Source organism: Trichoplax adhaerens, genomic scaffold (assembly GCF_000150275.1).
Source record: "Trichoplax adhaerens TRIADscaffold_5 genomic scaffold, whole genome shotgun sequence".
In the NCBI taxonomy this organism is placed as follows: domain Eukaryota; kingdom Metazoa; phylum Placozoa; class Uniplacotomia; order Trichoplacea; family Trichoplacidae; genus Trichoplax; species Trichoplax adhaerens.
The window spans coordinates 8,397,509-8,416,316 of NW_002060947.1; the positions used below are offsets into that span (position 1 = coordinate 8,397,509).

An 18,808-nucleotide genomic window follows, 5' to 3' on the forward strand; every position below is an offset into this window, starting at 1 on the left:
AACCAATCGAATATGGCGACCGAAGAGAAGGAAGTAAAAATAGGAAGGTAAGCGAGTAATTATAATCAACGGATTCAATCTCTCGACACACAAGTATGCAATCGCTATCGGCTTATCTAAATTACTTTACCTTAGATAAATCAATCATCGATGGCGTAATCGATCTTAGCTCATTTCTATAGAATATCTTGTCTTTACTTTATAAAATAAGTTACAAACAGTCACTGTCAGAATTGAAAGGCGATTTATGACTTTAGGAGTAAATCAAACATCAATCGATTCCATAATGGTAATCCAACAATGCTGTGGCCTCGTTACGCAGTTGGAACTACAAGACATGTATTGTCAATTAACATAGAATCAATAATAATCATCAATTTTACTAGGTTTTAATCAAGGATAGAGTAGTCTGCTACAAATATTGTTGTATCCACTTGATTAGAGAAATCAATGTAGAAATAGTGATAGTTGGCTTTGGCTGATTTAAGTATATCAAATGATTTTACACAGTACTGTAAGGGCATATGCGCGACAAGGGTATTGATTCGCAAACCGTTAAAATAATCTTGATGTAAACTCCTTCGGGATTCTTGTGATAGACTTTTTCATCATCACACGTATTCGAATTCTTCATGTTTTGTAGGCATCGCAGCTTTCATTCGCATCGTAAACCATCCAATCTAGACGTAACACCACCGTCATCTGCCCGCCGATCCCATTCTTTCAAAATTAAATGGCTAAAGAATGTTATACCCATTAAGTTCAGGCCATTTGCCCATTTAGACGACGATAGTCCTATCCAAACCACGGATGATCCAATTTCACCTGCTGGAGCGGCTGATGTTGTCTTTAGAAAGATTACCCTTCAGTTAGATACACCGACTGTCATAACTGATTTAGAAGATAGCTTAGGTATTAAAGTGCAATTTTATGGTGAACTTAGTGAAACAATTCAAGAAGGAAAGTTAGATATATTACAAGTAGCGGGTATCGATTCTAATTCTCCAGCATATCGTTGTGGACAGTTATCCATAGGTAAGCTACTTACAATCAACACTTGAATGTGCAAACAAATTTTAGAAATCATAGGATTAATTTATTATTCTAACATACAATGTAATATTGTTGCATCTTTGTATTTTTTCCTATTATTTTTAGTCGAAATTATCTTTGTTAAATCAGGATAGATAAGGTTGAGTCAACATTTTTTTATCAATCACTACCCATGATCTCATAAGGTATTCTGACTATCTAGGTGATAAGTTGATTTCTATTAATGGACATGAAGTCACTACCAGCAATCTTGATGAGCTATTAAAAAGCCTAGGTGAAGTTAGCGAGGTAAGTTAGAAAAATATTATATAGCAAGATTCCTGTTATCATTTTTTGCCAGGCCATGCCAAGGTATATCACTCATCGATGGTTCAATGTTGATACTTATTCCAATATAGATTGAGTTAGTGGTAACGAGAGTCGCATTTTTGAAAGATGATTTTAAAATTCAACCCGATAAGATAACCAGAATAGATCCTGACTTAATTGTTTCTAAAGGCGATACTCGACAAAATGACGAAGAGGTTGATCTCTATCAGGTCCCCCATGTTGCATTATGTTTGACTATGGGATCGTCAGCAGATGAAGATGGCGATAAGGTTTGCTCTACAATATTCTTTCATTTCCCGCCATATGAAAACGAATCATTGAATGAATCAATAAATGGATAAAGTGGAATTGACCAGATGAATGACACATTCTCACATCTACTTTATGTCATCTACACATATTAGGATATTGTCTATAAATTTAGTTTATCTGACACACAAGCCAAGGTGTTGACTGCTCTGCGTGGATTATTTTTAACCATGAGCGATGTCCTATTGCAAGTTACGTTGGATAATGTATTTGCGTAAGTGAATTTCAATATTCGTTGAATCAATTAAATTTAAAATTGAAACAGTTTTGTAATTTTTAATTACTATTATAGAACCTCCTTACTCATCGACAAGATGATAACTAATGTAGTATATTACCAATTTGAACAAAATTTATTTATATTAGCAGTTCCAGACCAGAGGTAAACTTACAACACGTTTACTGTCTTTATTACCAAAGTATAATTCATTATTGAAACATCATTAAGGCTAAAATATTTATTTAAGCCAGTTCAATATTGATATTCAAACATGATTATCATATGATCATAATTTTTAACTTTAAATGACTTACGCCTCATGATTGCTTTTGCTATGCACAGATGTGGATTATTTTTGTTAAATAGAACTATTAGAAATATTGCTAGATTACTTAAAGTACTGTACGGATCTTTACACAGGTATGAAAATAGCCTTTATAAAATCAGCAATTTGTGTATTTCTCTATCAAATACGTTATAATCTTATTCAAAAATTAATTTTTATGTTAAGTCAATCTTCCTCTTGATTCTCTAGTGCCTTCTTCAGTACCCAGAATGAACAAAATTTAAATAAGATATTTAAATATGCACTATATCGACTGCTTACACCAGCTACTGATTTAGCAAGTATGAGATTTTTAAAAGCGTTTTATCCAACTTATTTGGCACACTTGTTTGAAGCTGCGCCAAGTCTTTTTTTACCAAATGTTGATCAGGTATAGAATTCAGTTGCGCAATGATTCTATTTTAATACTTTTAACCAAACCACCCTATGTAAAATGCCATTCAACATCAGCCATTTTTGATTGATTTCATATCGTGCTATTTAGAATTTCCATAAAAGTTTATTGTATATTTTAGGCTCTCGTGAGTGGAGCACTGACTAAATTAGAATGTGGGAGCTATTTTCAAATGGTAGGAGAAATAGCTTTAGATTCTCCTTTTGTGAATTTAGATTGATACATATATTAATAATTTATCAGAAATATCAAGGAAACCTGAATTACTGTTTTTAAATTTCTTAATTATAGCCTGGACAAATGACGCATACGCGGCGTGCATATGCTAGTTTAGGATCTTGTCTCTTTTATAAGGTGTGTAGCAACACATACTTGTTGTTATAGCGTATAGTAATTTTGAATTTGGACATTTTTTTCTATTCTTGACGATAGGGTTACTTGGTTGCTAGCCGTATGCGCGATGAAGACTTTTTAGACACTAGATTATTATGTTTCTACTATGGTCTTTTGGATGCGTCTAAGCGCCATATTGGCGGTAATATAACACTTTGGCATAAGGTGCGATATTGCATACTGATGGTAATTGCTATCGAAGAAATAATTAATGTAATATGAATTGCTTATACCATAGATGAATCTGCAAAGATTACAAGGTGAAAAACGTAGTTATGGGGTCTTCACTGAAGATAGCTACGTCTATTTACTGGTTGTATGCGTGGTAAATTTGATAGTTTGTGGTATATTTAATAACACATGTATTCGTGTAACTGCCTATCGCACTGAATTTCAGGATAATTAGCTTCTATTTCATAGCAGCTATTGTCGTTGTCGATAACAAACTGTACATACCTTACGAATGGATAAAAATATATTTTAATTAACCTTTGTTATAATTTACTGCTTACTTTAGAATTCCTGTGTAATAGCTACCTTACTGGAATGTATTATTCCATCTGATACTATCAGGTAAAGTCATTAAGGAACAACGCCCATCATTTTAGGGTAGACAAGTCTTACATATTGTAGTAAATTGATCAAGTATAACGTTTCTATAACAAATTTGATATTCATGACGTTTTTATGGACGATTATGGTACTCACTAATAATATTTTATGATAATCAGTCAGAGCGAAGCCGATCCGATTTATGTTAATTCTGCTAGAGACACTATAAAATATCTAGAATGTGATGGCTTCTTTGCCATTTGCGATGACAGGTTCGTTTCGTGTGATTGGAATGAATTTCGGCATGAATGATAATATGAAAGGTTTTGATAATGTTGCAGTAGATACAAAATTAACCTTGTTAGCTTGGTAAGGGATCATGATACAAAATACTTTTAATATTTCGCAGGATAAACAATGTATCGTGTGCAGAGCTGGCATCAGCAGATACCTTCACTACTTCTGATAGCGCTGTGAAGCGTAGCTCATCGCTATCAGCATCATCTAGACGTTCTACTGTTAGTACAGGTAATACACCCAATCATCACCGTCACCCTTCTGGTGGTAGTATTAATTTTTTACTGAGATCGCCGAATTTAAGCTTAAATGTCTCGCGCCATAAAAATCCGCCCAATTCACCTGTGGTGGATCGTAAAGTGTTAAGTGCAAATGACGATGGTTCTGTATCCGCCGCTACGTTAAGAAATGGTAATTTTAAACTTGCTGATTTTCATATCTTTAATTATCCTTAGTACGCAAATATATCCGATATTATCATATACAGAGCTTCACGAATTAGGATATAGTGATGATCGAAATTAGCTATTGAATGACGACGTTATCATCATTAGGAAATCCTGAAAAATTGTCAAGCTCCCATGGAAATGATTTATTAGAAGCTGATAGCTCGCAAGCTCGCGAACGGGCATCTTCTTATGGATTACATAGAGCTTCCCCTATTGTTTCACGTAAAAATGCGATATCGGCGAATACTGCTTATTCCTATTTGGATACCACAGTTGAACAAAGCAGAAGCGAGGGATTTAGTATACGTAACGTTACCTCTGGAAAAATCAATGTCTTATTCCATTATATTGGTATAAATTCAAAAACGGGTATGTTAATAAGCCCTACATCGCGAGAATTGGCATCCATTGACGGAGCGCTACAGAGGAAAATCGTCACCAAATTTTATTGGGCCTGTGCTGTCATAAGAAATACTTTTTTATCGCGACAAGGTCAAGGAAAGGTTGGTAATGGAGTGATGATTCAAGAACACTAAAATGTTATGTGGCATATTTATGAAGATATTTTGATTATTGTGTTCATTTTAGAAGCCTGAAAATGTGTCGCCAAAATTTGTAAAGAAATCCCTAAATGTATATGAACAAGGTATCTTATTTACTCTTTCACCAGAACGCGTAGGAGGAGGAGGAGGAAAGAAATTACGTAAACCGCTCAGATACTGGGTTATAGGGTATGTTTTCGATAGACATGATACTGCATTAATTATTCATTAAATAATAGCAGAGATAGAAATTTTGAATGAGGTCTTCATTTGACCATGAATACAGTATTGACGATCATATTCTTGTTTCAAAACACAGGAGAATATTCCACGACAATTTTACTCCGATACATGAATTTTATTTTAGCTATCACGAATCTATCTCTCAAAATATTTGTGAAGTAGCTCACCGTATTGGTTTTGCATGGAATAAATAGTAACGTAAAAGTGATAGTGGTATATATGATCCTGCAACTACACAGTAAAAAGAAGAAACATGCTCATCAATCGCAGGATTGATGATTATGTACTAGCTATAAAAAAATTGAATTTTCAGTGATATTTTGAGATGTCGTAAAAGTATTCACCGACGTGTATTTCCCTGAAACAAGGGAAATTCCACTCTGCATTTGTATGTTGGTTGAATCGTCATAGCTCAATGACTGATATACACGTATATAAAATTTATTAGAAAGAATTCTTGAAAAATTTTTGATACTCAGTTTTCTATTTTCACGACATTTATATTTGATAATGTATATGGAGAAAATTTATGCTCAATCTTTTAATGATCTTTCTATCTGCTTTGTTTTGACCATGCGAAAATTTTTTACATTTGATTTGCATCATTTGTACATATCATTATCAATTTTGAAATTATATACAGCATAGCGCTTCTAATGAAGGCAATAAAATAAGTTAATAATAAGGCAATCGGTTTATAATTAGTTCATGAATAGTCTGCTATGGAAGTAGGAACATAAGCCAATGCTGGTGCGAGCCTGGTGTCCATCCATGCTAAATTTGGATTATGACATAAAGTAAATTAAGTTCTTCTTTATTAATATCCTTTCAAATTTAATTTAGTAGTGACGAATTTTAGCTGAAGTTGCCAAAGTCTACTATGCAGGAGAAGCCAATTCGTTCATGGCCATTATTCATAATTATCCATCTTGTACTTGTATAATGTGAATTTTAAAATGGTCTCCTTCCTAAAAGTAATATCGATAGTGTTTAGAATATATAAAATTATGACTAAGATCAGCAGCGTAGCTGGACTTGGACTGATTAGACCTAGACATGGACTACGACAAGTTAAGATTCTTTCTTCTAGTCGTCCAAGACCTAGGCAGCATGTGCAAAAACGCAGAAATATCATCATATGCTGCAATGATACTGCATCAGTTGAAATAGTATCCTTCAACTTCTAGATCATTGAAAGGCTCAAATGCATCTAATTAGAATCAACGTATCAACAAGCTTATTATGCAATTTAGAGTAGGCAAAATAAGATATTTAAAGATGAAGAATTTTTCTTCAGCTCGATTTCTTGTTCTCTCAAAGCTGCATTATGGCAGGTTTATAGTCTACTATCTCGATCATCCACTATGGCCCATACAATATAGTACACAATATCTGTATTGTTGTCTTTGGCAAGGATTACTTTTGATCATACATGATATCTGGTAATCCCCTCGGTCCATCTATACGTCCGTCACCGTCGCCTCCTAGCCCCACATACAGTGGAAATGAATAACATAGTCCACAATGGCGGCCAGTAAATCAATCCTTCAACCAATTGCCTCTTTATTCCGATCGCAGCGACGGCTATGGACAAATTTAGTATTCAATAAGCCTAGACTGAGGTATAGTAGTAATAAAGCTGACGATCCTACTTTTAAAGAAATAGATACCGTGACTACATCGCTTAGAATCGATGCTATTGCATCCAAAGGGTTAGGCATATCGCGCAGGTAAGATGATTTCAGACATCGACTAAATTAGGCTGAAGGGATGGATGTTATCGCTCTTGAGGCCATCATTATACTGCAGTTTACTTCATCATGATGGCAATCTACATAACTTGAATTGGTTGTATAGGAAATTATGGGAATATTGTTTACGTGGTTACGTCAGTGTCAATGGAATCAAGATCAAAAAGAAAAGCGCTGAGGTAAATTGCAACAGCTGGCCCATCTACAACACAACAATGCATTGAAAAAGCAGCATGTTACTCAGGAAATAGTTTGATTAATTTTGATTGGGATAAATGTGAATGTTTTCAATTTTCTTCTGCATTAAGATATTAAAGAATAAGTGCACTTATGTATGAAAATATAGAATTACATGTAGGGGCAGAAATTATGACGATTATGAGACACAACGATGCAATAGAGACTGCATGTTACTCAGGGAATAGCTTGACTAATTTTGGTTGATGATCAATGTTAACGCTTCTAGTTGTCCTATGTATTGAGATATTAAGGACTAAGTGCACTTAAATATGAAATTATAGAATTACACATAGCACAAGAATTATTTTGATTAGTATTGGAGGTCAATTTCAGCTGTAGTGCAAAACAGAAGCCCATTTATGTATAACAGTAGAGCTTTCTTTCGACAGATGATAAATAATCAGGTCAGAATATTCGAATTAAGTTGGCTCATAGGACATGGTATTTCGTTTATTTCACTAGTTAATCTTATACTTTAATGTAATGATTTGTCGTTAGCTAGCGATAAAGATGGATGTAACTAACAATTAAGTAATTAATTTAAATATTGTAACATACATTCTACTAATTGATCGGGCTTGTATAGCAATACTAATATAAGATTAGTATTTTCTACTATAGGCTGATGTACAAGCAGTAATTAGTATTCCACGTAGTTTTAATATAAATTAAAGTAATAATCTTAGTGTTTTCTCATCGTGCTAATGTACCTGTTACTGGTAAAAAATTTCATATTGTTGCGAATTACCTATTAATAATAATATTCGTAAGCTGGCTCTACATGCTAAAATAATAATCTGTACAGTTATAACTTACTTTCAGCATCAACATAAATATGGTTGCAGGATTTAAAGTAAATCAGATTTATCACAGTAATGCGGTAATAGAACTTAACATGTAGTAAAATTATCGTTGATGGATTAGGCATTTATTCCATTAATTGATTCCTGTCTTGGAATAGCAATTTAAAACAAGTCGCTAGATTTGTAATACTCGTGCTTTACAAATGGACGTATACTATTACTGTTGAAGAGATACATCTAATTTAAGCTTTATGATGACTTCATTATCCTTGTTCTATTTTACATTATGGTCAATGCAGCTCAATTCTTTCATTTTCTGTTCTATAACTATTTGAAAGGTCAAAAATCGAGACAAAGTTATTATTGATGGACCAGGTATTAATCGTGGCTACGTTGAAGTCATAGAAATTGGCAATTTAACTAAGAAAGGAAATTATCATATTCGACTTAAGCGCTGTAAACGTTTACTTAAAGGAAATGAATTGGGCCTTTAGTAGACATAGACGCCGAACTTTTACTGTAGGAAGCTGGATATAAAGTTTAGTAAGGGAAATCTCGCAACTTACACTGTTGGAATGTAAATATTAAATTATGTTACTATCATGATCAAAATAAGCTCGTATACTACTAATATTAATAGTACTCGATGGAATCATTTATGATGTTTGCTATGCTATCAAAAAGGGAAACTAAGTTCTTAATCATTGATTTGATAGACTCTTAGTTTTGATGAACTGAATGCGCTATACTGCACATGATACCACTTTTCTAAATGAAACAAAATTATTGTTCTATTCGATTAAAATTTTATTTATGGTATTATTTTTGAAACTTATTTTGGAGATAAAGATACAGTCTTTTTAAGATTGCTTGCAGTTACTGAAAGCAAGCTTACTAGTTGAATAACTATAAGCAGGTTTGTGATATCATATGTTGTAGTAAGGGGGCAGCTGTAGGCATTCAAAGTTATATCTGATGAGACTTATAAATGCGTTGATGTTAAGATTTTGATGGTAGTATGGTAGATTCGGCTGTATGGCATTGATGTTTGACATTTGTTACTTACCCATTGAGATGGTAATTTCGATAGTTTGCACTACTGCTAATTTGTCACTGTTGAGAAGGAAGAGCATAAAAGCCATCATTACAATACTGTACATGCATATCAATGGAGATTTTTATTACTTTCGATAACTATTACATGAAGCTGGTTAGGAAAGTGTTAAGTAGCGTGCCTTTTCCGAAATATTTTCTTACAAAATCATGAAAAAAATATCATCAATTAAGATCCAGGATATAACATTTTCAAATCCATTAGATATTTTATGACTGAAAATGTAAATAAATTCATATCCATCCATCCAATTTTGAATACTATAGAAGGTCCATGGAGATAACGACTATATTGTAAAACTGTTATTGACGTGATTGCATGGAAATATTCACGTTTACATGAAATTGCGATAATTTCATACAGTGTTAATTGCGTATGCTATTGAATTAGGCTACAGTCATGACCGGAATAAATGTAGGAACTGGTTGTTTCATTTGCTCGGATATCTGCTAATTTTATGTTAGTTTCACCCGATTCTATAAATAAATGCAAACTACCAATGTAGTTAGTTTCGAAGTTTAATCATGTGAATATATTAAAAACAAACAGTAATTTCTACTGAACTTATTTCTGAAGGAATAAATCGGTGCTGGAGATTTATAGTAACTACTACCACTGCATAATACTTGATTTAAAGCCATGAATACTGATACATCATTAATATTAGGCTGCCACAACTTAATTTTGATATCCCATCAAGCGGACATCTAGCTTAAAAAGATATCATGTATTTCACTATTCTCTTCATCCAATCCAGTAAAATAAATGCCGAACTCCGAGACCAATTTTTAAGTTAATTTCAAGACAGAAATCTAAAGAAAGTCTTTCAGGGATTTATTAAATAGTAAATTCTGCGAACGTGATAACGTTATGATTGATGTTGGCATATTTCTACGAAAAGCAATTTATAAAACTGTTTAGCCCAATACAGTGAATAAGCCTAGAATCTCAACTCTCATTTTTGTCTCCTTTCCAAATTGAATCTAATGAAAAGTTTTCATAAATTAATTGAAAATTTTAGGTTGCCATGACCGTTCGTAAAGATAAAATAAGCCAACGTTAGAGATCTATCTTAATTAAGCTCAATTACTTAATTGGAAAGATTAAAGTAAAAGTAAACTAAAAGTATATCAATGAATATATTATTTTATGCCTAGAAAGAGTATCAATTTCTATACTCATATTACAGTCATTTAAAACCATAGGTAAATTAATTCTATTTTGAATAGTTCGGTTCAGCGATATTCTTGACCCGTAGTTAAGACAGACTCGTTAAATATCTTATTAATTGAGAACTAGAAATTCAATATTAATATTAAAAACTATAAGCAAAAGTAATCTATCTGATTAAGCCTAGCTATGTGTATATAATGAAACAATGGCTTATATTGATTAATTTTATTTTATAACCAAATAAAGTGAGTTCAACAATGTTATTCTAATCTTGGAAGCTATAAATAAAGGCAATGTGTCATTAATTGATTGGATAGTTTAGCCATGTGGGTACTACAAATCAATAGTTTATACTGATTCATTTTTGAGTCTAATGGAAAATCAATAACAGAATCCTATACTTATTTTAAAACTATCACTAATAATAGCAGTTCGGAACTTAAATCAAAACGCTTTAAGATGAGGTAGAGAGATAAATGATATAAGATATTGACCTGTATCTTTAATAAAATCGTTATCTGCGCTAAAATCTTTCCCAAACACTAATTTTAAAGCTATAATTAACAACACTCTGATAATAACTGATCAGCAAGTGAAAGAAATGGATTGAATGAACAATAGTATACATCCAAAAAGGCTTGTTAGATGGTCTATATACTCGTACATGAAAGGAGTGCGCAACATCTTGATAATAAATTGTCCACCAGATGTTGGATATTCTGCCAACGTGGTGGAATAGCAGTGGACAGTCATAAATGCCGCATGATTCGATATACAATCATACAGTATATAGTTTTAGATTATTGAACATAGAACAAAATCTTTTGTTATATTACTCAGGCATGATCATGTCTAGGTATTATTACACAAGGCCATTTGATCTTAGTTAATATTAATATACGAGTTCTTGAAAGAAGCCCATTTGCACGGCATTCGAAAGAGTAAAAAATAGTGAAATAGCGTTATCATTCCAATTATAGTTTAAATATCTATTCCGTTATTAGTAACGAGCAGTTGCATCTTGACATTTTTCTTTTTTACAAAGCTTCAGCCATTAACCACTTTTCTATATGAAATTTCTAAGTATTACCGATAAAGGCATTTCTTGTGTTTTCTGGTTAACCTTTTTCATCAGTTCCATTTCCATTGCTTTAAATCTAGCTGTTATTCTAGGCCACACGTCGTTACCAGGTAAGATAATTTCACGTCATCATTCACCAGTAGTCAAAACCACTTCGAAAATAGTGTCGAATAACTTCTCATCGATCTACGAGTAAATTCTATTCTGAATCCGTACAACTTTCGATTCAGTATTTGTGTCTGATTCTATTTCTATAAGGTTATAATTTATAAAACTATAATTACAAATAGAGATTAAACTCATTTTATACTAATGATGTTATATAGTTGAGAAATATCGAAATTCATATTTACATTCACAATTTAGTCATCAAAACATGGGAAAAACTTAGAGGGCCGCCAGGTATACCTGGTCCGCCGGGGCCTCGTGGAGAGCGTGGTTTTCGAGGTAGGATTTGAATATCAGATGAAATACTTTATATCACTAGTAAGATTAAAAGCTCTATAACCAATGATGAAATAATACGTATTCCAGCAGATTATACAAGCATTTCTATACAATATTTTATCACTTTAGAAAGTTTATAATACGCTGTAATAAAATTCAGGATAGATCTGATCGGACTATTGCATATTGGATAAACAGATATTTCACTTTTACCATAAAGAATTGTAAGAAAATTGGGGGGGGGGGTACATCATCATGTTCACGAGCAGTAAAAGTAAATTATAGTTGCCAAAATAATCAAATTTTAACGTACAAAGAAGTCTATAGAGGTCTTATGACACCGCTTCAATATCATCCTTATTTTATGCAATCATTTGATAAGCTTTCTTTCTCGATTTCGTAGTGTAATTTAAATTTTGAATCAACTCTTTAATCTTATAATAATCATAAGAGCACTAATTCAGGTTTGTATCGTATCTCTAGGAATAACAGGACGCCCTGGAATGCAAGGATTAAAAGGAGAAAAAGGTCAGATGAGTGTCTAAGAACCAGATTTAAATCTAAACATTCGATTAGGACAATTTAGTGGAATTCCCTGCAATAAAATATTAAACTACTTTACTTCCCATTTTCACATGACGAAATTGAAATTATTACTTCCATTTCATATCCACTATTAACTAATAATTGCAATAAAGTAGATAAAATGATCATACTTAGTATTACTGAGAAAAATTCATAGCTTTAATTCCCATAAAATCCATTTTTAATTATTAGGCGAATCTGGATTGGGTGATAAAGGTATGTTTGGCGTAAAATCGCACGTTATTCTATGGTGCATTAGGATGTTCACATTACCAAATCAGTCAACATTACAGAGAATTTATTGCATAGACTAATCATAAGTTCTGTAGAAATCAAATTGAAACATCTATTCCTGCAATAGCCTCGTTTGTAGTATAAAAATCATTATTATTAAATTTATTTACAGTATAATAATTCTATACTTCAGGAACGAATGCTGGGCCTCCAGGGCCTCCAGGCCCACCAGGACCACCCGGGCCTCGAGGTAAGAGAAACTTTAAAATTACTCGTTAATTTATGTCAGATTGAAAGTAGTCTAATTTTATTGTTGCCGAATTTTTATAAAAATTTGTGGATAAGGTGTAATACAGTTAAATAAATGCTATAGCATGAGATTTAGAACAAGCAATATATATGTAACTGATATCTAGGTCCACCAGGACCCGGTGATGGAGGACAGGAGAATGAGGTTGATCCAATAGGAATATTAGGTGAGTCAATTGCAATTTCACCTTATGGTCTTCTATAATGTGCCTCTATTTTAAAGATTCTCCAAACAATATTTTATGTTAGATGTACAAAAACGAATCGATCTACAAACACAAAATGTCGGCAATAATGCTAATCAGTGGGCCGCTGAAGGCAGCACTGATAAAATGGGCAACCAAGGAGAGGAAGTAAAACAACAACAATTTCAGCAGCAGGTATTGCAGCAACAGCAACAACAATTGCTATTACAACAACAATTACAACAACAGCAACAACAGCAGCAGCTGCAGCAGCAATCAGTTCAACAACCACCACTACAACAACAACAACAACCAGTATTCCAGCAAGTGCATATACAGCAGCAGCAACAACAACCTATGCAACAGCAGCAACCGCCTGTTCAGCAACAAGTACCAATACAACAGCAGCAACAACCTCCTATTCAGCCACCAATACAACAACAACCAATACAGCAGCAACCTCCTTTACAGCAACAACCAATGCAGCAACAGCAATTGCAACAGCAGCAACAACAACAGCAACAGCCACCTATGCAGCAGCAACTTAATTTTGACCAGCAACAGCAAATGCCACCAGTGCAAGCACAACAGCAGCCACTGCTACAACAACCTCAAATGCAGCAGCAACAACAGTTTCAGCAGCAAGCAGCTCAGCAACAACAACAATTTCAACAGCAAGGGGCCAACATGGGCGGCCAACACACAGGCCAAGCAGATAATAACTTTGCAAATGCTGGTATTCCACCAGGATCAAATATAGGAGGTGCAAATGCTCAAGACGGTCAACAAATTCCCCAAAATGTTATGCAAGGAGGAGCCAGAGTTTAGGTTACATACAGTTTGATGAGGTATAGCCTGATTAAAGTAATTTTGAGATACGCGCATGCAATACCCTACAAAGATCTTCAAGGAACTATTCCGTTGCATTTGTTATTAGCCTTATATTCGCCTTTTACACCATTGTCATCGTAATGATGGCATATCTACCAATGATAACATGATTTAATGCCTTTCCAGTCAAAAATTAGCAACATTTTGATGATTTTACTTGTACGTTTGGACTACTCTACAAGCTATGCTGAATACGTTGTATCAATATGTTACCTGTTTATGAATCATTTATCGAATTTCCAAACACAATTTCTTTAAAGTATTATATAAATGTAATAATATGTATCGATGCTGATCTATAGTCTTATCATGCTACTTCTGAAATTCTATGCTAGCGTATAATTCGATATCTAATAAAAATGATATTAAATTTATTCTGGTAGTAGTTTAATTGGATGCAACTATCTAGCTACAAGAAGTCATTCATTGAAGGCATTCAATACATTTTAATATACCACTAATGCATTTATTAAAAAGCACAAACAGCGTCCATAACTATTATCCTTTGCAAAACATCATTATAAAGAATTGATTTGCTAATAACATTACATGCGAATTAACTAAATACTAATTGCTTGAACATAGAATCAATCGATTTTCCTTTTCACTACGCTTTTATGTATGCTCGAAATCTACGAAGTGCAGATGATAATTATTTCCCTTTCAAATATATAATACTTGACATCATTGCTGTCAATTTTAATTTAAGGAGAAAATATTTTTAAAACTATTCATCGAAACTAGTAATAGATTGAGTACACTACACTTTACAGGAACTGCGAAGTGATGTATTAGTATCGGATAGCATCAGTTATAGTATTAGATGCTGATAGCTTTGATCTGACAGCTTGGATTTTCGATATCGTGCTTACTTTGCACTAATCGTAATTCTAATTGAGCTGAATTTGGCGATTTACCTTCGCCAGCTAGTTCTGTAAAAGAAAGAGCAAAGTTTATAAGGAGTGCTTTCAATGAATTGATATAAAAGTATCGATGAACGTACTTCTAGCATGGGCAATTGTACGCTTTAAAATGTTCTGAATGGATGAAATGGTTTTCTCACAGGCAAGCTAATTGAATGAAATAAGTAATTTCAACTTTATTGATATGAATTTGAAATAGCTTATTCTGTCCTTATTTCATAATTACCGATAAGCTGTCAGGATGATGAGAGGTCCAAGCTAGTAAAAGACTGGCAAATAAATCTCCAGTACCGACAAATGCAGCCTCAACCCTAGGTATCTCTAACTTTATTCGCTGTTTTTTACCATCACCTTTTCATAAAGGGTAATAATTTGATTAATTTATCAGCTAAAAATCGTGTTAGCCATCATTTTGTAAATTCTACCTAAGTTAACGCTACCATAACCAATCAAGAATTCGCCACTGCCAAGTTCTGAACTACTAATTACCACAGTTTTGATGCCTTTGCTATGTAGAATATCCATTGCTTCAATAGCACTTTTTTCATCGACAATTTTAACGTCAGTAAGTATTCTTGTTTCATAACCAAAAATAAAAAACACAACCGATCAATAAGTAATTTTTACTTAACAGGCACGATAAATGATTCTACTATCTAATACATTAACATTGATCTTACTCAGCTTCAAATTGGTTAGGGGTTATAATATCAGCTAGAGGGATAACTTCTTCACGGTATATAGGTAATAATTCTTTAGGCACATACTGAAAAAGGTCATTCGGCATTGTTAAACAGACATAGCAAGCGCAAAAGTTAACATTGATAGCTAATTAAGCCCAGAACTTACCATTATCCCATTGTCACCCATGACAGGATCGCATACTAAATTTTAATTAATTAAAGATTACAAATTATATTGCCTTGTTTAATTAGTTAGAAATTTATAGTCCATACAAAATTTATAGAAAGAAGCTGTAATCTACCATAAATTAGGTTTGGATTGGTTTCTTTTAGAGATCGAATAACTCGGGATATGCAGTGAAGGAAAGACTCCGATCCAACGTAACCTACAGCAAAGTGTAAGTAAATTTAGATTCCGGAATTGATAGCGTGCTCAATATTCAAGAATATTTGAGAGATTAGTGCCTCCAAAGACACAAAATTTGCAAGTGTCTATTCGTCTATAGTAGTTGTTACCTGTTAGGAGATGGGAATACTCGTGCAAGTTATTTTCTCTCAGTCCTTCATATAAATCCCATAACTCAGTAGCATTCAAGATTTGACCTTTCCATTTTCCGTATTCTAAATTGGAATTTCACAATTATTGGGGCGATATTTTGTTGCATCATTATACATACTGTGATTATTACGTAACTATCAAAACATTTGTTACAGGTAACTTTTTTCATATCCATTCCTTACCAGTATGATTAGAGAACTGAACGGAATTGATCACATCGACATCGAATCCAAGAACCTGATTGCAAAAATGAAAGATAAATGGATATGATTATAAGTAATAAATAGATGGCTTGTCATTTTGTATTTATACAGCACAGGGATCAATAAAATCTGTACTGTCAGTGGGTAAAATTATGCAAAGATGACACGCCAATTTAAAGACGAGGGCCTATGTATCGACTTGGATTGGAGCTTTGGAATCAGCTATGATACTGGTTTATTCGCCTTGACGCCGAAACAGTAGTTTACTAGAATTTGCGGTAATCTACATGAAAAAATTCAAGCTGATGCAAGAGGGAGATTTTTCATTCATCATCATTTTGCAATGGAGTATGGTGAATAGACGAAATTGCTATTACTCTCCTCATATAATGACTGTGGCCCAAGAAGATCACACAAGGTGCGACTCGATATGTTGACGCCTTCCAACAAGTTGAAGATTTACTGAACGATGCTGACGGTAAAATGCATTCAAATGCTCTTACATAAAGTTAATTTGATTACGACCACAGGAAGTAAATTACTAAAGCAATCTATTTACTTGTACAACGACAATGGGTCTGGGATAAATCACGGATACAAGTGCTTCTATGTTGATGTTTATTTTAAGAATAAGCCGATCTAAAGGTGTGTACACTGTTCAAGGACTATTTAATCATTCAATGGCAAACTGATAGGGAGTGGAAAAAATAGCAAACAACTTTATCTTCATTTTACGTGTATGAAATCGATCAAGGTGGGTGTACAAGTAGGAACGATTAAACTATCGTCGAGCTACACTATGACTGTACAAGCTATACTGGCATGTTATCCATTCATTAATGAAAACTGCATCATCGTATCCAATTAGATTAGCAGCATTCAAAAGTCTTCAACTGGAACGACTTTAGACGAAATTATTAGACATTGCAGAATCAAGTTTCCATCCGTATTGCAAGACTAACCCTAATAGATTATTATAACTTATTAATGAATTCATGATATATAATTATTTAATTATTGAGAGAGTTACAGAAATGGCCAATAGTACTTGCATGAAATGATAAGCCGTAGTATTGCATTCTACACTATTGTGGTTCAACAAAATCAGTCAAAAATTAGCCAACATTGGTTGGGCAGCTAACTACTACGTTATTACAGTATCCATCAACTGACCAATTGATAATGATGATACTGTCTTACAAGCCAAAAAAATGCAACCCCTCCACGTTTTCTTATCGTGCTGGGTGTTTACACTAAGTACGCAAATACCGTCGATAAAGGTTATCCAACAGGTGAATAGTGATGGCTATGGCAACTTAGCAATCGATCAATCCAACCCTTATCCAGAGTAATAGTGAATACCGTACTCGACAAAGCTGGATGGAATGCAGTACAGTCTATTTCTTGCCTATAAACTCAATACGATGATGAAGAAACCTTGGATATAAGGGAGATTGATTCGATTCCATCATCTTGCTATGCTTTTACAGTATAATGCTATCTATCGCCTTAACTAGATAATCTATTGTTGATGACCATCAAGCGGTAGTTGGATGGCCGTAATATACCTGTAATGGAAATGTAGCAGATCGATTACCAACATAACCATGGACAACATGACTTTGAATAGATAGAACTTTACTATCGCCCATTATTTCAGTGGATATTTTTCCTGGCTTGAGGGTAGCTAAAGGAAAGTAAACCAATTTCAGGTGTTGAAAAGGGAACTGAAGAAGACGAAGAGAAGCTGAATAGTAAAGCTTTACTTTACTTGGCTTACTACGCCTTACTGCGACGGCGCAGTAAGATGCTTTCCATTGGTGCTCATGTCCACCAATGATACTCGCACCACGCAATCGGGTGAGTTGAGTCAATGCAAAGTCAACCAACAACACTCGCACCACCTTCGTAATCGGGTGACTTGAGTCATTGGTTGACCCCTCAGTCCATCTCTTTATTGCTGTCACGTGAAGGTAGAGGACAATAACCAAAGTAAACAACCAAAGCCAGCAAGAATAGTGTCCGATGACCTCCGTAGCTTACAGCCCTAGACTCACTGTGACTTGTGACTATGAGCTGGTTTCATCATAGCTGTGGTACATTACTGCACTGTCCTGCATGTTTCGTTGAATTTAAAGTCAACAGTGTCAGTGGACCTCGGTGTACTGTGTGCTGTCACTTTTATTGACAGACTCGCTTCGACTTCGATTGTGAACTGCTTTCGTGTTCAATGCGCTACAGTTGTACAATCATGTTACCTAATGACTGCCTTGTATGTTTCGACTCGTTGAATTAAAGTCAACAGTGTCAGTTGACCTCCGTGTCCTGTCACTTTTATTAACAGACTCGCTTCGACTTTGAGTGTGAACTGCTTTCGTGTTCAATGCGCTACAGTTGTAAAATCATGTTGCTTCATTACTGCACTGTCTTGGAGGTTTCGACTCGTTTAAAGTCAACCGTGTCAGTTGACTTCCATGTCCTGTGTGCTGTCACTCAGAC

At 34.0% G+C, this 18,808-nt stretch overlaps 4 protein-coding genes across 4 annotated transcripts; 3 read left to right on the forward strand and 1 right to left on the reverse strand.

Moving 5' to 3' along the window:
• Positions 1 to 12: 12 nt before the first annotated feature.
• TRIADDRAFT_57004 (uncharacterized protein) lies at positions 13 to 5,322 on the forward strand (the record flags this gene model as incomplete). The annotated part of the gene is made up of 18 exons (XM_002112667.1): positions 13 to 47; positions 644 to 1,035; positions 1,256 to 1,341; positions 1,452 to 1,652; positions 1,788 to 1,906; positions 1,985 to 2,074; positions 2,255 to 2,332; positions 2,448 to 2,628; positions 2,774 to 2,827; positions 2,944 to 3,006; positions 3,085 to 3,210; positions 3,284 to 3,370; positions 3,563 to 3,618; positions 3,777 to 3,869; positions 4,007 to 4,305; positions 4,449 to 4,846; positions 4,932 to 5,074; positions 5,253 to 5,322. 18 exons carry the CDS (start codon positions 13 to 15, stop codon positions 5,320 to 5,322), a joined length of 2,571 nt encoding a protein of 856 aa, XP_002112703.1.
• Positions 5,323 to 6,652: 1,330 nt separating this feature from the next.
• Positions 6,653 to 8,416, forward strand: TRIADDRAFT_57005 (uncharacterized protein; the record flags this gene model as incomplete). The annotated part of the gene is made up of 3 exons (XM_002112668.1): positions 6,653 to 6,858; positions 6,986 to 7,058; positions 8,261 to 8,416. 3 exons carry the CDS (start codon positions 6,653 to 6,655, stop codon positions 8,414 to 8,416), a joined length of 435 nt encoding a protein of 144 aa, XP_002112704.1.
• A 2,863-nt stretch (positions 8,417 to 11,279) lies between these two features.
• Positions 11,280 to 13,878, forward strand: TRIADDRAFT_57006 (uncharacterized protein; the record flags this gene model as incomplete). The annotated part of the gene is made up of 7 exons (XM_002112669.1): positions 11,280 to 11,400; positions 11,657 to 11,737; positions 12,221 to 12,265; positions 12,515 to 12,538; positions 12,750 to 12,806; positions 12,973 to 13,032; positions 13,115 to 13,878. 7 exons carry the CDS (start codon positions 11,280 to 11,282, stop codon positions 13,876 to 13,878), a joined length of 1,152 nt encoding a protein of 383 aa, XP_002112705.1.
• An 882-nt stretch (positions 13,879 to 14,760) lies between these two features.
• TRIADDRAFT_25994 (uncharacterized protein) lies at positions 14,761 to 17,961 on the reverse strand (the record flags this gene model as incomplete). The annotated part of the gene is made up of 10 exons (XM_002113103.1): positions 14,761 to 14,873; positions 14,945 to 15,011; positions 15,091 to 15,215; positions 15,290 to 15,438; positions 15,545 to 15,630; positions 15,714 to 15,748; positions 15,850 to 15,933; positions 16,064 to 16,168; positions 16,289 to 16,343; positions 17,878 to 17,961. The coding sequence occupies 10 exons, from the start codon at positions 17,959 to 17,961 to the stop codon at positions 14,761 to 14,763; spliced, it is 903 nt and encodes a 300-aa protein (XP_002113139.1).
• Between the last annotated feature and the right edge of the window lie 847 nt (positions 17,962 to 18,808).